Source organism: Abramis brama (genome assembly GCF_963993115.1).
Source record: "Abramis brama genome assembly, chromosome: 20".
Taxonomy (NCBI): domain Eukaryota; kingdom Metazoa; phylum Chordata; class Actinopteri; order Cypriniformes; family Leuciscidae; genus Abramis; species Abramis brama.
This window is the reverse complement of record NC_139982.1, coordinates 17,693,173-17,717,009: the sequence shown is the minus strand read 5'-3', so window position 1 is coordinate 17,717,009 and position 23,837 is coordinate 17,693,173. Positions and strand designations below refer to the sequence as shown.

Sequence of the window (23,837 nt, the reverse complement as noted above, 5' to 3'; positions counted from 1 at the left end):
CCAAGATACTATGCATCCTGATAAAGTTCCCTTGGCCTTTGGAATTAAAATATATCATCACATAGCCTTCACCATACCTAGAGATTGGCATGGTTTTATTTCAGTTAGCCTAATAGCTGGTTTGATTTGCATTGAGAGATGATCTTATGGAAAGTACTCCATGCCAATCTCTAGGTATGGTGAAGGCTATGTGATGATGTGGGGCTACTTTAATTCCAAAGGCCAAGGGAACTTTGTGAGAATTGTGAGATATAAACTCGTAATTGCTAGAAAAAAAGTCAGAATTGCGACAAACTCGTAATTGCGAGAAAAAAATCTGAATTGTGCGATATAAACTTGCAGGATATAAACTCATAATTGCGAGAAAAGTCAGAATTGTGAGTTTTAAACTCATTTCTAAGAAAAAGTCACAATTGCGACTCAAAGTCAGAATTTCAAGATATAAATTAGCAATTGTGAGAAAAAAAGTCAGAATTGTGAATAGCCCCACATCATGACATAGCCTTAACCATACCTAGATATTGGCATGGTTTTATTTCAGTTAGCCTAATAGCTGGTTTGATTTGCATTGAGAGATGATCTTGTGGAAAGTACTCCATGCCAATCTCTAGGTATGGTGAAGGCTATGTGATGATGTGGGGCTATTTTAATTCCAAAGGCCAAGGGAACTTTATCAGGATGCATAGTATCCTGGATCCATGAAGTAACTGGCCTTTAAAAATAAAAATCTGCCTGCCTCTATGGGAATTTATCAAAGGGGTGTCCAGACTTATGCACCCTGTATTTTAAGGAAGAACATTTATTTATTTACAATCCGTTATTCATTCACAAAGAAAATTGGTGTCCTTAAAGGTTGGATTTTTCCTATTTTTAATTTAGGCATTACGTTCAATTTCCAAAAGATGATTTTTTTATTCTTCTTTTTAGTCAACTTTAGCATGGGTGTCTAAACTTATGCATAGCACTGTATATATATATATATATAATTTATTCTATTTTAAATGAAATATGCAAATATATTTCAAGCAATACAAGATGACATTTTAAATGATAAACCAATAGATATTAATGTTCATTCATGTTTAAATGTGGTGTAAGTGTCCAAATAATTCTTTGAGGGGTCATTGTATCTTAATCTCATTTAAATACAAATAAAAAAGTTCAACATATGACTCTTAGGCTACTTTAGAAGACCAAAAAATGAAGCAGAAATGAATGGTTTTGTTTTATTTCTCAGTATAGAAAAAAATGGGTAACAGTAAAAATATCTGCTCAGAAAAGTACAAGTGTATTCCTTTTGCAAGAAGGATATCAGTTCACTTTATTGGCGATTCACTTTACTGTGGCTAAATGGCTCCTTTAGATCTTGTATACACTCTTAAAAACAAAGGTTCTCGATTGGCATTGATGGTTCCTTTAAGAACCTTTATTATCCATGGAACCTTTCCGTTCTTCATAGTGGAAAAATGTTCTTTAGATTATTAAAATGTTCTTCACAATAAGAAAAATAATCATTTTAAGAACAGTTCGGTGAAAGGTTCTTTGGGGAACCAAAAATGGTTCTTCTATGATATCTGTGCAATAATAATAAAAACCCTTTTTGTAACCTTTATTTTTAAGAGTGTATTTCATGTTGCAATCCTTCTTAAAGGAAAACACATGCTTATTTCCAGTCTAAGTGAGTGCATGTCTCTAAAGCTGCAGCAGGTTAGGGACTATATTCAAAGCCAGGCACAGGAGATCTGTCTGGACCTGCGCAGAGCTCAAGTCCTTCGCGTAGCCCTTCTCAAACTCTGTCGGGATGGTCGACTTAATCGTCTCCAGCGCACAGGCTCAGCAGGGCCCTCTGGTAGTCTCCCTTTGTATGCTCCTGAGAACATTAAACACATACAAAGCAATGCATATTTAGAGGCTCCTCAATATCTGATAACTGATTGCTTGTTTCCGCCACAGAATAAAAAAAAGTAATTGCGACTTTTTTTCTCGCAATTGCGAGAATTTCTAGAAATAAACTCGCAATTGCGAGGAAAAAAGTCAGAATTGTGGGATTTTAACCTCACAATTGCAAGAAAAAAGTCAGAATAGTGACACTCGCAATTGCGAGAAAAAAGTCAGCGATATAAACTCGTAATTGCGAGAAAAAAAATCTGAATTGCGACAAACTCGTAATTGCGAGAAAAAAATCTGAATTGTGGGATATAAACTTGCAGGATATAAACTCATAATTGCGAGAAAAGTCAGAATTGTGAGTTTTAAACTCATTTCTAAGAAAAAGTCACAATTGCGACTCAAAATCAGAATTTCAAGATATAAATTAGCAATTGTGAGAAAAAAAGTCAGAATTGTGGTATATAAACTCGCAATTACGAGAAAAAAAGTCTCGCAATTGTGAGAATTTTTTTTAAATTGTGGGATATAAACGCGCAAAAAGTCAGAATTGTGGGATATAAAGAGAGTTTTTATCTCACAATTCAGGCTTTATTTCCCTGAATTGTGAGATATAAAGTCGCAATTACATGCGCAAACAAGCTTCCATAGTTTGTACAATAGTTAGAAAACAATATTACAGGAACGTACAGTAATGGTCTGGTACAGAGACTTCCCGTGGTGGGCCTTGAACTCTTGTCTGATCTTCTTGAGGTCCACCTCGCATCGGGACACAATGATCCGGGTCAGCGCCTTTTCATTCGCTCCTTTGCTCTAAAAGACGCAAATACGCAAGATTAAACGAGTAGCGCACAGCCTGATGCAATTCCACTGCAAGACATCTGAAACATCCGCAGACACATTACAGATGAACTTTTTTAATACTTTCTTCCAAGCCCAGGGAAGAATAAAAAGTGTTGGCAGATGAAACATATTTTACCTTCATGGCGTCTTGCAGTTTGTTGGCGAAATACAGCTGTTTGTTTTCAAAGCACTGAACTGAGGAAGAGAAGATGTGGAGATTAGATTCAGCTGCTGGGTTAATAGTAGCTTTCTGACTCATAAAAACTGTGGATTTGACTTGAACTTAAAGCCTTTTCTAAAGACTTTTGTAACTTTTAGTCAAAGTCTGCAAGTTTTAAGATAATCTACACTGCTGTTCAAGTCTGGGGCCAGTAAGATTGAACTTTTTAAAGGAAATTAATACTTTTATTCAGCAAGGACACATTAAATTGATCAAAATAGATAGTAAATACATTTATAAAGTACAATTACAAAAGATTTCTATTTAAAATAAATGCTGTTCTTCATCAAATGTATAAAAATGTATCAGGGTTTCCATAAAAATATCAAGGCAGCACAACTGTTTTTAACATTCATAATAATAATAAATGCTTCTTGAGCATCAAACCAGCATATTATAATGATTTCTGAAGGATCATGTGACACTGAAGACTGCAGTAATGATGCTGGAAATTCAGCTTTGCATCACAGGAATAAATTACATTTTAAAATATACTGAAACAGAAAATGCTTATTTTAAATTCTAATAATATTTCACAATATTTCTGTATTTTTGATAAAACATGCAGCCTTAGTGACTTATTTCAAACACATTAAAAATGTACCGACCCCAAACTTTTGAATGCTAATGTATATGCTAAAGTACAGTTAAAGCTCGACAAATTTAACATATAGATTAGACATTTAAATTCACTTTGTCCTCCTGCAAAATTAAGAATGAAAATGTTCATCCTCCAAAACTATAAATACCAGCTCCATTTGACTAGCATTAGCAAGTAGCTAATCATGCTTTTGCTGTGTTTCTTTGGTTCCACCAATGCTCATATTTTAATTCCTTCTCTAACCTTAATTTATTGAAGCAAGTGGCTGAAATATATATATATTTTTTAAAGTGTTTTCATTGCTTTTGGTCTATGGTTTGGTCCAAGAGTTTGGCTAAAGGCTAGATATACAAAAACACATGACCACTTTGCTCTATTCCGCCCTAACTTCCTGTTTCAACAGGATATACATCAGCGCTGAAAGGAAAACTGAGCTTCATGGGGTCTTCAAAGCAAAGTCTCACCCAAGGTAAGGAAGGACTTCTCCAGATCTCCTTTCACCTCTTTGCGGATGCTCTCCTGCATGTCATAAGGGCTGTAGCTCTTGTATCTGTCAAACACTGTAAACGGAAACACAAAATTCACATTAATTATATGGGCGCTACTATATTATGAGATGCAAAACGGTGTTTAAAAGGCTCTCGAACCTTTCTGGAGGTGAGGAACGCTTCTCTCAGACATGATGGAGATCCAGCACTTCACATCAGTGCCTTTCCGTTTGACTCCAGCCTCATACAGGGCCTGCACAGATTATAAATAATTATATTTAAAATAAATCTAAATGTATAGTATATAATTAAAATAAATGTATAATTTCTGTAAATCAACAATTTATATATAATATATTATAAATAAATGTATACATTATATATATATATAATATTATAAATTAATATATTGTAAGTAAGTTAATATTTACTTACAATAAATGCAAATAAACAGTATATAAAATATTTTTAATATTTATCTGAAGTTTAATATTTAGGATTAGAGGTTTTGATTAAATACTGTTGCTCTAATGAATGCTTGATTTCCGAATATTAAATCCACATATTTAATTATTTTATGTTTCAATTAAAAGCTGAGAGATAAACCACAAGAACTTACTCTGGCATCTTCATCGATTTTCTGGTAGTCAACGACGGATCCGGGCTCATCTCTCTTGGTCTATGTGGGATGGGGTCATGTGACATTACAAATGATATGTTAAACAAATCCTCAGAATCTTAATTCAGACTTTTAAATGGTTCCACGTACTATTTAAAGCACATGAGAAAAGTTTACCCCACCTGAACCAGAGCCAATAGAAGTTTAGCAAAGTCTCCTGAAGTATCTCCAGCCACATCCTTCTCCAGGTCCTTCTTGAACACTGCGATAAGGCACGCAGGTTTATATCACAACCACATGCACCTAATCATTGCACTTAAATACTCCCATACTCACATTCCTTGTAGACTTTCTTAATATCCATGAGCTCAGCATTGCTTCGAGAGCAGAGGATCTCAATCAGAGACTCTTCATCAGTTCCAAGACCCTAAAAACACACAGATATTATGCTTTTGAAAACCATGACAATGTAGATTTCACTCCCATTTCTTCTAAGGAATAAAAAAAAGAGTCTTTAAAGAGGCCATACTAAGCCCTTTTCAAAAGTCTTGATTTTGTCTAAGATTTTCATTCTTGAATGTTCAAAAAACATTATTTTCACAAATTTACATTGTTGCAGCACCTCTTTTTGCGAGCAAACGCAAACTTTCTTGGAGAACGCAAAACTTTTGCGAGGGAACTCAAAGTTTTTTAGGGTACGCATACATTTTGCGAGCAAACGCAAAGTTTCTTGGGGGAATGCAAATATTTTGCGAGCAAATGCAAACTTACTTAGAGGAATGCAAAGATTTTGTGAGCGAACGCAAACTTTCTTGGGGGGAACCCAACGTTTTTGGGGAAATGCAAAAATTTTGCGAGGAAACACAAAGTTTCTTAGAGGAACACAAACTTTTAGTGAGCAAATGCAAACATTTTGCAAGTGAGCAATATTACACACTAAAGAAAATTGAAATTGTAAAAAAGCATAATAGGTCATCTTTAATGTTCACCTTGATGGAGGCTTTGATTTCAGAGGCATCGTACTGGGCTGTGCTCTTCATGAGGCCCAGGATGACTGTTTCCAGGGTGCCAGACAGCGCCCCCTTCAGGGCTGAGATCATATCCTGAAGAAGTGATGAATGAGCATCATTACAAAAAATGGAAAAGGATACATAAACACAGAAGTACATAGTATATATACTGACCTTCTTGGCTCTCCTCTCATATGCAAAGGCGATTTCTCGCCGTTGGTCATATGTCCGTTTGGTGAGAACATCAATTATGGTGTGCTCATCAACCCCTAAAACAAATAATGTCATATTTTATTTATTTTTTAAATTAAAAAAGTTACCTTTGTCATATTCAAATATTATGTAGAAGTTATTTTTTTTGTATAGTGACTTTAAAATGTTAATTAGACAGAACTAAATATATTATTAAATATAATCATGTAAATATATTAATTTCCATATTATATTGATAAAAATCCCAAAGCCAAAGTTAAAACTTTTACATTAATTTTAATTTAAAACTCAAAAGATTATTTAATTAATAAAATGTTTTATTAAATGTTTATGTTTAAAAATTTGCCCTTATGTATACGTCAAAAAAGGTCAAGGTAAAATGCCAAGGATTTTTTTAATATAATTTAAAAAACATGCATATAATGTCACTTTACAAAACGTGTGAAAAATGCTAACAAATGCTAATTTGCAAAGGTCATAAAATCATTACAACAAAAATACAACTTAAATTAAATATTTGGAAATTCTGTTGACTGTTATTTTGGATATTTGGTAAAATCATAATTTATGCACGTAGAACCTTAGTAGAGTTTATAAAGCGGAATACAGTACAAAGCCAGTGATTGGGAGGAATGTGGTTGCTGCAAGCAGGCGTTGGCCTGAAAATGTTCCACATGCGGTTCAATCCCTTCCAGACAGGATGATGACTCACTTCTTCCACTGCTGCCCGTTGTGGCCATTTTTTACTTCATTACGGGGCATGGCACACAAAGAAAAGGCGAGGGACAAAGCCCACAACCAAACATGATTGTCTATTGTTTGTTTAATGGCTCATCATCATCGAATTACAGGCTTGAAGACAGATGGCACAAATACATCTGGCCTCTCACAGGACATCAGACGTGTTTAGGGCAGCGGTTCAGCTCTCTTACCTTTAGTTTTGATAGCGGTCTCAATTCTGACAGCATCCTTATCTGGATCAAAGTTAGGCGCCGGTACCACAGTAGGGTAGGTGGGCTCTCCCTAGGGTGGAACAATGTGATAATGCCATAAATGGATGGTGCACACACTTTTTGTATTTTTAATGTAATGTTTATATATCAGACAATTTTTTAAAATATTTTTATAAATGTGTGTATATATATATATATATATATATATATATATATATATAAATATATATATATTTTTTTATATATATTATTTTATATATATATATATATATATATATATATATATATATATATATATATATATATATTTATTTATTTATTTAATTTTTTTTATATATATATATATATATATATATATATATATATATATAAAATAATATATATAAAAAAATATATATAAATAATATAAATAAAATTTGCTATACATAAATTTAAATAAACAGAATTGCAATTTTTTTTTTTTTTTATGGAAACAAGCTTCCATAGAAATAAACATGTTCACTACGGATAAAAAGGCTTGAATGAAAACTTACACCGCCCAGCTGGAGAGTGAGCTGTCCTAAGAACTCAGAAACCAAAGCCATCCTGGATTTCCTGTGGAGAGCAGCCACACCTATTAATTTCCATGATATTTTGCTTTATATGCTGTAAACTGATTTACATTGGTTTTCTGCAACAATAAGTGCACAGAAAGCAGTCTCGGTCTTGAGAGAAGACTCTGAGTGTACCGTCACATGCTTTACAGACTTATGTAATGCTGAACAGCAGAGGGCATATTAGTTCATGGGGAGAACAGCACTTCATTGCACCATCCTGTGTTAAGAAAAACGTAGTCATCGCATCCTGCAATAATGTCCCATGAGTCATAAAGCAAAGCTTTTCTAACATTTAAAAACACATTATTTTGTTATATACCAAGAAAACAAACTGCGAGAAGGAACAGCAATAAAAGTCATTTCTGGTTTGATTTCTACTTTTTTAATAGTGATCTCTCATTAAATGTTTAACTTCCAATATTATAATTAATGCCAAAAACAGCCAAATGCTTGACTAACATGCTATTCTTTTCTTTTTTTTAAATGTCACAAGTAAAACTTATTGTGCAGCAGTTGCTAGGTAATTAGACAAAACAGGACTCGTAAACATTCATTTTAAAGCCCAGCATTTGGTAAAACCTCAGCAAACAGACACACCCGTGAGAGTGCATGCTGGGAAAATTCTTGAAAGTAAGTGATGCAGATCTATTTCTCAGTCATGTCTCACAATGTTAGGGTTAATGTTTTAACACAAAGCTGTCACCTGAGGAGTCTTTTTTTATTTTGAGAAATATGTTTGTGCATGCCAAATGGCTAATGTTAAAAGAAAAAGACAGTTTAGGCTGAGATATACTGTACTTCTAACCTGACACCTATAGTTTTTTATTTTAAAAAGTAACTTAATGAATGCAGAAGTTGAAGAACTAAAGAAACCAGATTTGTACTTACTTTAATGATCACCAGATTTCAGATGCTGTGTAGAACAATCCCAGCTATGGAGTGTGAGATGGGTGTGGTGGTTAAATACAAGAGGCGGTCCAGGAGTCTCGAGGTCTCGTCCTCAAATGAAGGTGGGCTCCACCCCTCTATAACACGCCCCTCTCACGGTCTAAAGAGGTGGAACCTCTCAGAGTATGAAAGGAAGTAGGAAAGTGTGGCTTATGGTTTCTAATCTGAATGGAAATTAAGGATGTGCTAGTAAACCATTTGTTAAGTGGTGACTTTGAAGTCTTAAAGAGACTGATAGAATTCTGAGAAGATTTGGATAAATTTGGTAATTGAAATAAAACATAAATAATAGATTATAGATCACAATCACACATTTTCAGCTAACTGAAATAAGCTTAAGCTAATGTACTAAAATGACTTGAACTGAGAAATATATTAGCTAAATAGAAATAGTAAAAATGATATCAAATAATAACATTACTAAAGTTATGTACTAAAAACCGACAAGTTTTTCATTTGCGTTTTTCGCATACCGATGACGTTTTCCAAACGTTCCCTGTCATAAGGATACGCGAAAACAACTTAAAATGCTGTATTCATGCCAGGCCAGTAGGTGGCGATGCCACTTTGTAAAGAAACATTACGAGCCTGAACTGAACATGTAATACGCACGCGCATGACGTCACCTTTTTCACAAATTCGTGTTTTTGTAGTTTACGCGGAGACGATAACGGTATTGTTTTCAAAAACTTGCACTTTGAAACCCGTTTTCAGGCCCCCAAAACGCTGTTGTCGTATGAACGAACAGCTAAGACGCTTTAAAAAAAATTTTGTTTTTAGTTTAAAATGGTGTAGTGTAAATGGCCCTTTACTTTACTAAAATGAAAACTGGAAATATAAAAATAAAAGCTATTAATTAATGATTAATTAGTTTTGAATTGTTTAGAATTGGTTTAATGATCACAGCTGAAACTAAGAGCACAATAGGAGCATCATACTCGCAAAAATCCTATTTGCTGATGTACCAACTCATGGTTAATGTATTCAACAAACACAAGTGTGGTTACAGAGAATAAATGTGTAGTATTCAGCTGGTCATGTGTTCTCATGTGATCCCACCATAAGGGGCGGCCAAGGTTGTGTAGAGTAACAGCTTTTCACTGATTTTAACTGAAGTCCTCTCATGTGTTTTTACATCACTTTAAACATTTATTTAAGACTATTCTTTACGAGTATGAAAGTTTCTTCTCTATTGTGACATACTTTGTCCAAGTAAAAACAGCTACTTGAACAAGAAAAAATAAATTTGTTTTTTGCTATTGGTGGAATGAAGTTGCGATTAGTCTTTTCTTCCTTATTGGGATGTATATCCGAGTGAAAAGGCTTCATAAACAAGAAGAAAATGTAGGGCGGGACTTGATTGGATGGGATCTCATGTGAGTGACAGGTTGATCCCGCCCTCACGCCAGTAAACGCGTCATAAAAGGAGAGATGTCACTGCAAAAGGGAGGGAAAGTTATTCTGATTCGATTATGAGGGCACATGAATTAAATATAATGATGTGCATGGATAAATCATTTATAATAAATGTGGAAATAGAATGTTATCTAGCTAAATTTCCTTAAATGTAATGATTACAAATACTTTCAGGTTAATACTTCTTAAAAACTGCTTCTGTCACATTCCTTGGCACGATCTACAACTGAATGTCAAAAGAGAAACGTGACGCATTTCTCCTCTTCAGTTGCAGTTAAATGTTATATTAAACAACATATTATTTTATTTACTGCTGACAAAATAATACAAAATAGAACAAATTTTAAATGTTAGCCGTTTCAGTGTGGTCAAGGATTCTTTTAAAATGTACAAAATGTAGTCATACGCAACGTTATACACAACATTGTTTTTTGTTGGTTGTATATAATATCAAATGGTAGAAAGTGCTTTTGAAAAAACAAAAATCAAGTACAGAAATCAAGATGGTGTCTTTCCATCTTCACCGCTTTGGCTTTTTTGCAGGTCTTTCATTAGCTTGACTCTCATGTTGTCCTTCCATCCCTGTGCCTTACGAAAGCCTTTTTTATTCTTCTTTTTAGGTGATTGATTCAGATTGCCTGTTTTAGTTGAGCTGGCTGGTTGTGGTGGTCTGACAGCGTTTTTTCCTTGCCATTTTTTAGGTCCTGTACCAGCTTTTGCCTGTATGAAAAGTAGAAAAGTTACATTTGATAAATCATGATATAACACAATTTGTATGGTAGTACTGCAGTTTTAGACTAAAGGTTTGTTGGTTCAAATCCCAATAGTGGATGTCCATGAACTGGAGAATCAGAGAGATCTGATCTCTTGCCAATGTCCCAGCATACCTCAGGACATGCGTAAAGAGTGGACATGTCTTTACAGGACAGTGTGAGCACTAAGCTCAGTAGTTTACACAATCAAGGCACCTCCCAGATTCTGGTGTAGGTTTATGCTTCAATTAAATTTTAAGTGTTAGGTTTTCTCATGCAGTGCTTCAGTCGGGACAAATGCAATGATGTAAGAGTGTAACAGAGTGTAGAGTAGGACGGGTGTGATCGTTCCAACCTGTCCCGGCACATGTTGCTAGAGCATTAGACCAGCGTATGAAGAGAACAACCACAATCATTCAAAAACAACCAGTGAAATTTTAAATTTAGAGATGCACCAAATTAAAATTCTCAGATACTGATAATTATTTTCATGTCATGTAATCGATAAATGGCTGATATTAAAATTTGACACTATTTTGTCGTAAAACGGTTAGAATGATTGATTTTTTTTAAAGTGAATTTAGGCATTATAAAAGTACAACATGAAAAATAGATATTCTTGACATTTGTTAAAGACTACATTTAACAGTTATTAAATTATCAGTGTTATTAAAATAAACTTTAAGGAAGCTTTAGATGAAGTCAAAGGTCTAAATGCAAAAATAAGGGAAATGAGTAAAGATTAGTAATACCACAAATTTTGCAGTTGGTTGCGATGTGCTATTATAATCATTCACGTCCGTTGTATAATACCTGAGGTTAGAGATGTAGAAACGGTAATCCTAAGTATGAGCAGTGTTTGCTATATCAAGCATCGCTATAGCTAAGACGACACTTTGAAATTAAGTGAAACAAAGTTAGGCACTACTAAAGTTAACTTACTCTTGCACCATCACTTGTTACTCAAACACATTCATGGCATAACTGACAGATCGTCCTGCTAGAGAGAATGGGTGTGGTAACTCTGCAATGTTGTTTTTTGGGATTTCATAGAAACAATGTCCACTCTGATTTTTCATGTTGACTGTGAGTGTGTGAATATATTTGAGTAAAATATGTATATCCCTTTAAAACAACTTTAAAACAAGACTTTAAGTGCTCAAGGGCTCAAGACATTGCTCGAATCAGCAACCTTCCAGTTATCAAATCTGAGCTACCTGGAAATATTGGATAAAAGGTATGTTGCAGGCTAAATTCGAACCCACATAAGCACTGTGGTTCAACATGTCTGGAGCATATATGCGAACCAGCAACCCTCAAATGATCAACTCTTATAATCACTACACCACACCACCTCTGGAAATACTGGATAAACGGTATGTTGCAGGCTAAATTCGAACCCAAATTTCCCACATAAGCACTGTGCTTCAACATGTCTGGAGCACACATGGGCCAAGATGGTCATACCTGAGCGGGTGGACGTGGGGGGAAGGTGCAGGGCGGTCTGTTGTGTTTCTGGTGAAATGGCAGGACATGCAAGTGGTCTAAGGGAACCCAGGGAATCCCTGACGACACAGCAGGGGGTCTGCAGTGTGCAGTCTGCAGGTGGTACAAACTGCGAGCAGGCTTGGTCTCATTGCTGGCTTTGTAGATGGTCACAAAACCCTCACGAGGTTTGTGGACCATCAGGTACCGTCCTTCCTGTAAACTGGGAAAGGTGGTAAAAGACATAAGCACAAACGCATAGAGATTGGCTGCTTTATTAAATGCAAATACACAGCATGTAAAACCTAAAGTTGATTTGTGTCATTTTTAATCTTAAAATACTTTCACATATCCCAGCTTAATATGCAGAGATGTTTCAATATCTCCACCAGCTCAACTCAGAACCAGTGACTCAACCAATGGCATGTATTTTGGGCGGGACTATCTGTTTGCCTTATCAATGGCATGGGGAATGTTCTTTCGGCTTGTCAGCACAGAAATTGCACACTTTCACACACTTTTAAGGACTGATTGAAAGACTAATTTCACATTAGAAATGCAAATCTTGCAAATGGTAAAGTAACAAATTTAAATGGATATAAGAAGTAAAAGAAACTCACGCTGAGACTTTTTTCATTAAGTGGTAGAGTGTGTTCAAACATCTAGTTGGCCTGAAAAAGAAATCACATTAAATTCCATTAAAACTTGTTTGAAGAGATATAGCATAATATTAATTAATTATATATATATATATATATATATATATAATTATTAATATAATAATAATAATTATTTTTTATATATTTAAATATAAAAACTAATATATATTATAATAATATTACAACATGTCAGATAAATATATGGGAAAAGTTGTCAAACATGAATGCACTATAAATAAAAACGGCTAAAACGTTCTCGAATCAGGGTTTTATTTAAACACTTTCTATGTTCCAGAGATTTACTCACTTGAAGTCACAGGTGATGTTCTGAATCCAGTCGTCAGGTAACTTCTGCATCTGCACCACTTCTGAGGTGTGTGCATTGATGCGACCTACACACACAAATAGATAGTTTTTTTTTAATAGTCTATAATCTTTTAATAATGATAATACTTCAGTTCATTTTCCATAATGGTTGGTTAGGCTACACTTCTATGTACCAGTCAATATCTAAAACAAGTCTGCAAAGCAGTGTTGTTATTGTGAACTAAAAGCACTAGTACATTTTCATTAGTTAAAATGAAGATGAAATAAAATATAAATAATAGACGAAAAACTTAAATGTTGAAATGTTGCTGGGCAACTAACTGAAACAAAATAAGTTTGAGCTGAACTACTAAAACTGAAATAAATTAAAGCTAAATAAATCTATTTAAAACAAAAACTATAAATGACAAAAACACTTTAACTAAAACCAAAGATAAAAGCTAATGCAAAATATTAAATACTAAATAATACAAATAAAACGATATTAAGACCGCTGCAGAGCCTTAAACCAGCTCGTAGTCCATTACAAAAACTGAAGAACATCTAATTCTGCATCAACGGTGATGCAGAACAAAAGGACATGTATTGACTCGCAACACAGACTGTGAGAAACATTGATGTTTCACAATTGTTCACACGTTGTGTCCGTCTATTGTATCTATGTCTCCTAATATTTCACAATGATGGTGTCGTTCAGAGTTCATGCCAGAAGAAGGCGGTCTCCACACCCGTACTTGTTCATCTGTGTATGAGAGATGCTGCTCTAGTCTGTCGATGAGCCACAATTGGAGCAGTTTATATCTATGGATTATTAATAATTTAAAAAAATGCCAATAACTGATATAATGCAGATATATTGTGCATCTCTGGTGTTTGTATCACTCGCTTTGTCTGTGTTCCAACACTCGCTGCTTTGGCTTCTATTTTTTGTTACTTTATTTGGAAACTCTTTATTTTACAGTGTCCTTTACACCTTGCATGTAGTTACTATAGTAATAACAGTAAATTATGCACAATTGCATGCAACTAACCCTCAACCAAACCCTTAATCCTACCCCTAGAGTAAGTACATGTAGTTAATATTACTCAGTATTTAAACATAATTACAGTAACAACGTGTCTCCGTTACAGTGTAATTATACATTTAAGCATATCAATTTAATTTTAAATGAAATGCAATTAAATGTCTGAAACATTGCATTCAGTTCGCACTTAAGTATATTCTTTTGAAGTATATTTCTGTAATAAGTACTTTTTCACAAGCGATATTATTTCACTTACATATGCTCATGCAAATATTTCAGAACACATGAAGTGCACTAGATTTAATAAAATGGTGCCAAGAACAGAAATGTGTAGAAGTACAAACTGTTCTGAACTGCACCAGCATGTTCTGTTATCAGTAGGGCTGGATCCTGGACTAGACCCAAAGAAAAGACCAGATTCCTTTAATAAGCCTAGAAGAATCTCTAAAGCAAACGGTATGTCAGAGCGAGGCTCTTCTGCATTCTTCTGTGATTCAGAGATATTTACACCTACAGGCACAGACTGCTGTCACACATATTACAAGCATTCTTAGTGTCTCTGTGAATGTTATAGGCTTCCATAAGGTGGATACAAACATCACAGATCTATCTACCTTTACTATATATAAATTTAGCTAAATGCTCCAAAGTTCAGCAGTCAGAAAAGGAGTATCTTTTCCTCTTTTTCCCCCTACTGACGTTGAAACCCAAGTAGCCCTACACCCACAATGACATGTCATACATACAGATGCATTCTTCAGCAGCCCCTTTCAAAGCTGTAATGTTGGTAGCTATGGCAACCCTGACTCAAAACAGTGAGTCATGGGTCATGAGAGAGGCATGCTGGGAGTTTGTGGGAAGTTCGCTTTTGTGCTGACTCCCCGATTACCAAAACTAACACTTGAGAAAAAAAAACATACTTCTGCCTGTGTAAATTTGCTTGATTAAAAAAAATGTGATTTGAACTTTTCTGATGGTATTTTGCGGCTTGATACAACTAATATTTGTCAGTCTTGTGATTTGCCTAAAACGGTTTAAAAAGTAGTTTGTTTGTTTTTTAATTAAAGGAACCATTTCAGCCATTGTAGCAAAGCAGATTCAAGTAAGAAGTAAAATACAGTAAAATTAAAATTATTTTATAAAAACAATTCTATATACAAATGATAAAATAATAAAAAAAATAATTATAAAAAATGAACCAATATGATAAAATAATAAGCAGCATTTTTTTGCTTGCATATGTTTTTACTACAACTTTTAAAGCAAATCAAAATAAAATGCTTTAATTTGATTTGATGCAACAACAAAAATCAACTGAATCAAAATGTCCACCTACATATATTTTTACTACAACATTTTAAAGCATGAAACATGCTTTAATTTGATTTGATAGCTAATGCAAACAAATCAGTTATTGATTAATTTTTTTTAACATATATTTTACTACAACATTTTTAAAGCATTTTTTGTCTTTATAATGGCAAAAATTATAAAATTAAAAGTAATTAAATTATATAATAATTCAACTGTGAATCAGTTGAATTACATATAAACTGATTTATTGAAACAGTCTAAACAGACATTTTTGCTACTGAAGTTTAAGAGATTGCTTATAGATTGCATACTTTCTTCTCTATATCTGGTGACCTTTGCATCAAACAGATTCATGACAGAGTCACAATAAAATGTCATAACTTTTCATGACCACTAAAGGGGAAAAAACACAGATTCCATCAAGTCTCTTACTTATGAAAGACACGGTACTGGAGTGCAGAAGTTTCTCGGCCCACAGCTGACAGGCCTCGGTGTGGGTCAGACTCTCGGCTCCGTAGCACAGCTGATACTCCAGCTTGGGTAAGACATGCACTGGGACGGCCTAAATAAAACCAGACTCAATCATTATACACTCAAACGGCATTTATGAGTCACTATACTCTATAAACAGATGCAGAAGAGCTTCTTTTTTAGAACAAGCAGTTTTGACCTACGTTTGGAAAGAGTCTGTTAATACACTGATAAGACTTAAAAGTCGACTCTACAGCTCCGCACAGGAAAGCAGACTGTTTAAATAAAGGGAGTGGTGGACATTACTCAACCCTGGTCAAAATATAAAAATAATACCTGACATATTGACATACAGACTCAAATCCAATAATAATGTCAATAAAGGGTTGCTAAAAATCAGTCGAAAATGATAACTAATAATAATAAGATGCATTGTGGGTGTTTACACAGGATCTGACAAGTCTGATGATGTTTTAAACTCTTCAACCTGGGCCAAATAAAGCAACATTTTCACAAAAGGTGTATTGTGTCTGTGTATTGGCATGGGTCCAGCTCACCCTGAAGGTCTCTCTGTCGTGTCTCGGATGAGCGATGTCCACACTGCTGCGCACCATGAGCAGAACGTCCAGCAGACTGTAGAGTTTGTACAGAACGCTGCCCTCTGCTGGAGGATCATAGTCCATCTCATCCTCAGCAGTGACCTGAAGATCCTCCCTCAGAAGACCTGCGACACACAGACAGATAGATAGATAGATAGATAGATAGATAGATAGATAGATAGAGACACAAGGCAGATAGACAGTCAGACAGACAAACAGATAGATATGTACATACAGATGATAGATAAAGACAGACAGCTAAATAGATAGATATTATTTTAAATGCATATTATTTAATATAAGTATATATAGTATAAAATATACATTTTCAATTCTGAGATATATATATATATATATATATATATATATATATATATATATTTAATCAAGATATTTAAACCTGCAATAATAAAAATTCGGCACAAAAATAACAAACATTAAAAATGACAATATTATAATTTAAACTTGATTATTCAAAGACTGAAAATGATGATGACTTGATTTTTGACTTTCATTCTTTGTCAGTTACTGATTTTGTCAATTCAGATTTATGTTAAAATTCAGAAAAAAAGTATTATTTCAAAATATGAAATATTTGAATAACCTCACAAAATGTGAGAGTGTATTAAGCACTAACGTTTTCTTTGAGGGGCCACCAGCACAGGAACGGCTGCAGGCAGTGTACCGTCCTCTCCCTGTCCCTCTCTGGACTCCAGGTACGAGGTCACACACTGTTTGACCAGGGAGTGTGTTTTAGGTTCTGGAGGTTTATCTTCTGGGACAGGCGCTTTCACAGCCTCCTGGTTCTTGCTGGGGGTGGATTTCAGCATGGCGTCCTGCATCCGTAAAATCTGTCCGAGCTGATCGCACTCGCCGGATATTCTTGGCCTTTTGATGCCTTTCTTTGTTCCTTTGCCCAGAGAGTTAGTGAGGCCTGTTGTTGCTGGGTCGGGCGCTCGGGGGGAGTTCACCTCGCCTGGTGTCACCTGGGTCTGTGAGGAGACTATGTGATCGATAACTAGTCGTTCTTCGTCAGAATCCGAATCCTGGTCACCCTTGTCTTCCATTATCCGTCTAGGCCGCTTGGTGGGAGGACACTGAACAGAAGACACTTTTGAATCTTCACTCGCACTTTCATGCATCGCATCGTTTTCTCCGTCAGCCAAAGACGAGTCGGTTTCTCCTTGTTCCTCAGCCACGGTCAACTCAAGGGGTTCTGTGGGAGTGTTTTGAGACGTTGAGGTGTGCTTTGACGTACCTAAAGAGTCTGTCTGTTTCTTGGGGCTTGTGGTAAGTTGAGATGGATTTGTACAAGCTGTTTTTGGTTCATTCTGTTCCTTCACTTTCTTACTGGGCTTGAAGGATTCCCCAAATGACTCCAGGTCTGTTAGATCAGTCTCAAAATCCATTCCAGCATCATCAAATGCAACCACATTCCTGGAGTTTTTGTCCTGGGCACAGTAAAGCGAAGTAAATATTATTCACAATATAACTTTATATTTTAAATATTTGTTTCACTCACTCTTATTTGACATTTATTTATTTAGCAGATGTTTTCATTACAAAACTGCACACTATAAAGAGTGCTAACCTGCAGTTGTTACCTTAAAGAGCTTTTTCTACCTGAAAAAAAGAACAGTTTTGATGGTATAACTGTATGTATTTAAGTTGATTCAGTGATGTATAATAATATTTTTGACTTGAATAAAATCAGTTAATGTAGATGTTACCATTTTTAGGTTGCCATTTTTTTCAATCTACTATTTTAATCATAGTTTACCATAGAAATACCACAGTAACTGCAATTATTGTTCCTGTGAGACAATAACATATTAATATGGACTGTGCTTTAAATGTTATGCTTTCAGAATCCTCCTGTAATTTTATTATTTATTTTTGATGATAGTGTTGGCTAATACCAAGTTACCAGCTTTAATAATAATAAAATAATAAATCTGTTAAGCACACACATACGTACATACACTGAACAAAATGATAAACGCAACAGTTTTGTTTTTGCCCCCATTTTTCATGAGCTGAACTCAAAGATCTAAGACAAATGTCTTACACAAAAGGCCTATTTCTCTCAAATATTGTTCACAAATCTGTCTAAATCTGTGTTTGTGAGATAACACTGCGTTAGTCCCCCCGGACCCCCCCAATACAGTAAAACTGCACATTTTAGAGTGGCCTTTTATTGTGGCCAGCCTAAGGCACACCTGTGCAATAATCATGCTGTTTAATCAGCATCTTGATATGCCACACCTGTGAGATGGATGGATTATCTCGGCAAAGGAGAAGTGCTCACTAACACAGATTTAGACAGATTTGTGAACAATATTTGAGAGAAATAGGCCTTTTGTGTACATAGAAAAAGTCTTAGATCTTTGAGTTCAGCTCATGAAAAATGGGGGCAAAAACAATAGTGTTGCATTTATAATTTTGTTCAGTGTATATACATACATAAAAACATTTATTATTATTAATGTTCAAACCCATTTTTGCTGCTTAAAAGTTTTTTCACAACCATTCAAAAGTTTGATTATATATATATATATATATATATATATATATATATATATATATATATATATATATATTTTTTTTTTTTTTTATGAGCCAATAACAAAAATGAATTAATAAATAATCTGCAATATTTATTATTTATTTATTCCTCATTCCACTGTTTGGTGTTTTGTGTTCCTCTACTTCCCTGAATTGACCTTACCTCAGGAGGGGGGTTCATTTCTAAGGATATCTCTTCTGAAGTGAGGAAAAATACGGGTCGTGACACAGTCTTCTTGAATGTCAGCTTGACGCTCTCCTCGTGAAACAGCAGACTCCTCTCTCTCCAGCTCATCTCTGTCTTCAGCAGAGGCGGATCAATGTATGCCGTCTTACTCTGACTGCTGCCTGTTAACCACACCACATTCACTGTGACTGACTCTCTTAACTGTCTGGATTACAATCTTCTGGTCTCATGAAATGAGCCCTCACCTTTATTAGGATTCATTTTGACCCAAATGGGCAGCTCCCATGCTTCCGTGAACTCTGTGCTGTTATTCAGGAGCTGAAGGAAAGCCTCTTTGGATAAACACACTTGTGGCTCATAAGTGGCGCTGAGTTTTTCCGCGTTGCTGTCATTGCTGATGGCCTGCAGAAATCAAGAGACATCAGGATTCAGACTCAAGAACTTTGATTTCTACAGGCACATTAAATGAATTCATGAGGTGAAAGGACAGATTTTTAGGTGGCTCCTACTTCTCTTATTGGAGGTCTTGGGCCCCTCAGTCATGGGCTCCAGTTCCTGGTTAATGGGCCCAGTTACTATGTTTATTCTATCAAATATTTTAGAGGGATAATTCAGAACAAAGGCAGCAGTGCCACCTAGTGGTTAAGATCACATTTTGCAAGATAGAAACCTACATGCTTTTTAAGTTAGCAATTACATGGGTGAATCTAAAGAAAGAAACATATTTTGGCCCTTCTTCGTCTGCACATTCATAATATATATATATATATATATAGCACAATGAAAATGAAGCCTATTTTAGAATGATTTATATATTTTGTATTATATTTTGTTTGTAAAATTACATATTTGGGTTCTTTTTTTGGGTTTATTATTATTATTATATTTGTGAGAGGACACATTTGGGTCCTTTTTCACCTGCATAAAGTAAGAATATATTTTACATAAGAAAAATGAAGCCTATTTTAGCATGATTCATATTTTATTGCACTACATTATTGTATTCCTAAAAAAGGTCATTTGGATCCTTTTCACCTGCAAATATTTCCACCTTGCATAAGGAAAATGAAGCCCATTTATTTTTTGTTGTTGTTAATATTATATATTATTATATTTGTATTATATTATAATGACATTTTTTATGACAATTCATCAAGTTGGTATACTTGGTATACTAATAGTAATAATAATATTCATAATTATTTAAATGGTATGTAATAATGTCTATATACAATGGTAGTATTTGTGCTGAATTTAATTCAATTAAGTTATTAAAAAAGGATTGATTTTTTAATAAAAAGACAAAATATTTTTTGTATAAAATGTGTGCAATTGTATGTTTGTATTTTGTCATTAGTTTCATGACAATGACAAAATACAAATAAGAAGAAGAAAAAACATTATGGGGTAAAATATGGCCATTTTATCTGAAATTCATCCATATAAAGACCAAAAAACACAAAAATTGACAGTAAAAACCACACAATCACAGACAGGCCACGTACAGTTTGTGCTGAAGTTGCTTTTTTAGCTGGAGGAACCACATTTGACACGGCCTCATAGTCTACTGCCAGGTGGGTGTCTTCTGGGATCACTTTTTTGTCTAGCATGTCTATTTTACCCTGAGGAGAGTAACAGTAGACATAGATGAAACAAACAGCAGTATATCACATTCACACATTTAAGTTAATAATACAAAAATAACTATAGTGTATAGGTACCATAGCGAGAAGCTGTTTCTCAAAGTTGAGAGACATTTCACACACAAACTTTACACTGGTCAAGCTAGTAATCTCTTGAATGCTGTAAAACTGTGGGTAACTCTTCACATGTTCCAAGCAGGCTGTAAAATATTCCTGTTGGGGGAAATATAAAAACAATCACCAATCAAATATTCAAAAATGATAATGAAATAATGAAATAAAAAATTTAATTAAAATATACAAAAAAATCATCAATAAAATATTCATAAATGATAATGAGATAAATAAAGATAATAAAATAAAATAATACAAAATAAAATGAAAATATAAAAAAAGATCATCAATAAAATAATAAAAAATTAAAGAAAAATTAAAATAATAAAATAAAATAAAAAATACAATTTTCAAAAATGATAATGAAATAAATTAACATAATAAAATAATAAAAAATCGAATTAAAATATACAAAAACCATCAATAAAATATTCAAAATGATAGTGAAAGAGAATTTTTGTATTAATTAGATTTTTATTAAAATATACAAAAATCAATCAAATATTTAAAAAATTATAATGAAATAAAGAAAAATAATAAAATTAAAATATACAAAAATCATCAATAAAAAAAAAAAATTGATAACGTAATAAAGAAAAATTACCAAAAAATAATAAAACTAAAATTAAAATGTACAAAAATCAATCAAATATTCAAAAACAATAATGAAATAAAGAAAAATAATAAAACAAAATAATTAAATGTACAAAAATTATCAATCAAATATTTATAAACAATAATAAAATTGAAATATTTAAAAAATAATAAAATTAAAACAACAGAACTTTTGAGTATACCTCAGAGTAGCGGATGCTGCCTGGTGGCATATAGTTGTACCCATCAGCACATGCTCTAGAAACATCTTGTAGGTATTTCATAAACTCTGTCACTTCATTCTTCACACGCTCCATCAAAGGCTTAGAAATAAGACACAAAATGAATTACAACACGAACTCTGCCTTGCATCCATGTACAGTGATCAAAACTGTCCCAGTATTACAGGCGATCAGCACTTGAGATGGTCTACCTTTGAAGCTGTGGTAACCTTGCCGTTGAGAATGTTGAGATATGATCGGCGCTGCTTTACGTTGATGCTGCTAAAGCAAGGGTAGGGCACTAGAGGCTCAGGGAAAGTTGGAATCTCAGTAGTCTTCACAGGTTTGGGCTGAACACGATTTTCAGTTGGTTTGCATTCAGACGAGGCCTCATCTGATGCAAGCGTGTTAATGTCTGAATCTTCATCACATTTCACAGTCTGTGCTTCTGCTGCATCAGAGCTTTCAAAGAAATAATCATATATATATATATATGTATATGTGTGTGTGTGTGTGTGTGTGTGTCACAATATCCCAATATATTGTCAATTACAGTATACAGAAAACTTACCCTGGTAATTTCATTGAAATGTTGTACATTCAAGTATTTAGGCTACTATTTTCCCATATCATAGAATTGGTTGTTTTATAGTTGTAATCATGGTTGTTAATTAAGATGTTTTATATGTGGCTATTATGTCTTAAATATGAATAACACGGTTTAACTACAGTTTCCGTGGTAAATGTGAGTAAGATACGACCACAGTCACTCACCTGTGTAAAAGAGCATATAGTTCTTTAATGTTAGGCGCGAGAGTGAACTTGTCAAACACATCTCTCGAGAACACGAGAGGACCAGTGAGAGCAGCATCTTCCCTGCGGACAAACAAGACTATCTTCAGTACAATTATCAATAAAACGTGTTTATTTAGAGAACCATATTGTCACCTACCATTTTAACTCCATGGCGCAGATTTTTTTTTAATTTTTATGTAGTTCACATCATCGTTAAATCATTGTACCGACTGACTCTTGTTTGTCGCACGCTGACATTCCTCACATCATAACAGTGCGCCGATTGAATCCTCCGGGAAGAAACAAAACATGAAACAACGGTTCCGCTTCTGATCAAACGGCTGGATTTTTTTTATCGTAATTATAATGCGGTTATTGGTATAATTAATTTGTGCCAACCCCAGGTTAGTAAAATACTTACAGTGGTATAAGTTTTGTCATACTGAACAATACCATATGAACAACTGAACAATTACTGCAAAGTTTTGTATCAGACTTAACAGTTAACGTTACTTGATTGTGAAAATATATCTTTCTTGAATCCATCGATCAATTTCAAAAGTTTTACACAATTTAACTAGGTTAATACTAAAGTACAATTAAATGTGGATATATTTTATGTTAGTTATGTTTGTATTTACTTACGTAGGCTAATAAAATGTGGATACAATTATGTTTATGGTGAGACTAGCATTTTGACACATTAGCCTAACGTTACTCATATTTTCCTCTGTCCTGTTCGAAAATTCCACATTAATTTATTAAGATTTGCACACTACATTTTATCTTAACAGTGACTATGGTATTTTAGAGAAATGTGTTTTATTTTTATGAGCTGACTTATTTGGAAACCGCACAAACTTGTATTATGACAAACTGTGGTCGGTTTCAGGGCCATAAACACCAGACATTGAGGGGGACAAGTCAGTCCAGAGACTTCCACAGAAGAGATGTAACGTTATGTACGTTTTAATATTTAGACCACTTATATTATTGATTGCTATCAGGATGTGAAGAGTTTCAACCAGTATAACAAAAAGTTTATAAAGCGAATTGCCCACCCTGCTTTTAAGTAAAGCAAGCCACCTCAAACTTTTTTAAGCCATAGACATACATATTTCATATGTTTTCTTTATTTTTTAACCCTTTTAACGTTTATATTGCCTCTTCTTTGAAAAAACAAAAACAAAAAAATCCACACACAAATGTAAGTCTGATCAGGTTGTATATTGTCACATTTTTGTTGTTATTTCTTGTTGACTGCCTTTTGTAATATTCCATTCCCATAACAG

At 34.1% G+C, this 23,837-nt stretch overlaps 2 protein-coding genes across 2 annotated transcripts; both read right to left on the bottom strand.

Moving 5' to 3' along the window:
* Nucleotides 1-1,212: 1,212 nt before the first annotated feature.
* On the bottom strand, nt 1,213-8,410 carry anxa2a (annexin A2a). Its single transcript, XM_084094279.1, has 13 exons — nt 8,319-8,410; nt 7,368-7,428; nt 6,814-6,904; nt 5,843-5,937; nt 5,648-5,761; nt 4,995-5,085; nt 4,841-4,920; nt 4,659-4,718; nt 4,199-4,292; nt 4,016-4,111; nt 2,867-2,925; nt 2,578-2,700; nt 1,213-1,870 (listed from the first exon to the last, which is right to left on the bottom strand). The coding sequence occupies exons 2-13, from the start codon at nt 7,416-7,418 to the stop codon at nt 1,811-1,813; spliced, it is 1,014 nt and encodes a 337-aa protein (XP_083950405.1). The 5' UTR covers nt 7,419-7,428; nt 8,319-8,410; the 3' UTR covers nt 1,213-1,810.
* A 1,665-nt stretch (nt 8,411-10,075) lies between these two features.
* On the bottom strand, nt 10,076-22,838 carry ice2 (interactor of little elongator complex ELL subunit 2). Its single transcript, XM_084094278.1, has 15 exons — nt 22,703-22,838; nt 22,525-22,626; nt 21,963-22,212; nt 21,733-21,852; nt 20,900-21,034; nt 20,684-20,800; nt 19,424-19,580; nt 19,155-19,339; nt 17,064-17,877; nt 16,385-16,551; nt 15,789-15,918; nt 12,998-13,082; nt 12,652-12,702; nt 12,014-12,254; nt 10,076-10,514 (listed from the first exon to the last, which is right to left on the bottom strand). Exons 1-15 carry the CDS (start codon nt 22,714-22,716, stop codon nt 10,293-10,295), a joined length of 2,790 nt encoding a protein of 929 aa, XP_083950404.1. The 5' UTR covers nt 22,717-22,838; the 3' UTR covers nt 10,076-10,292.
* Between the last annotated feature and the right edge of the window lie 999 nt (nt 22,839-23,837).

Coding starts and splice junctions, on each gene's coding strand:
- anxa2a (XM_084094279.1), bottom strand. CDS start 7,418: ATGGCTTTGGTTTCTGAGTTCTTAGGACAGCTCACTCTCCAGCTGGGC. Junction 4,293..4,658: donor AAATCGATGAAGATGCCAGA/GTAAGTTCTTGT, acceptor TAATCTGTGCAG/GCCCTGTATGAGGCTGGAGT. Junction 2,701..2,866: donor AACTGCAAGACGCCATGAAG/GTAAAATATGTT, acceptor TGCGTCTTTTAG/AGCAAAGGAGCGAATGAAAA.
- ice2 (XM_084094278.1), bottom strand. Junction 13,083..15,788: donor CAGTACCGTGTCTTTCATAA/GTAAGAGACTTG, acceptor TTGTGTGTGTAG/GTCGCATCAATGCACACACC. Junction 10,515..12,013: donor CCCCACGTCCACCCGCTCAG/GTATGACCATCT, acceptor CTTTTCATACAG/GCAAAAGCTGGTACAGGACC.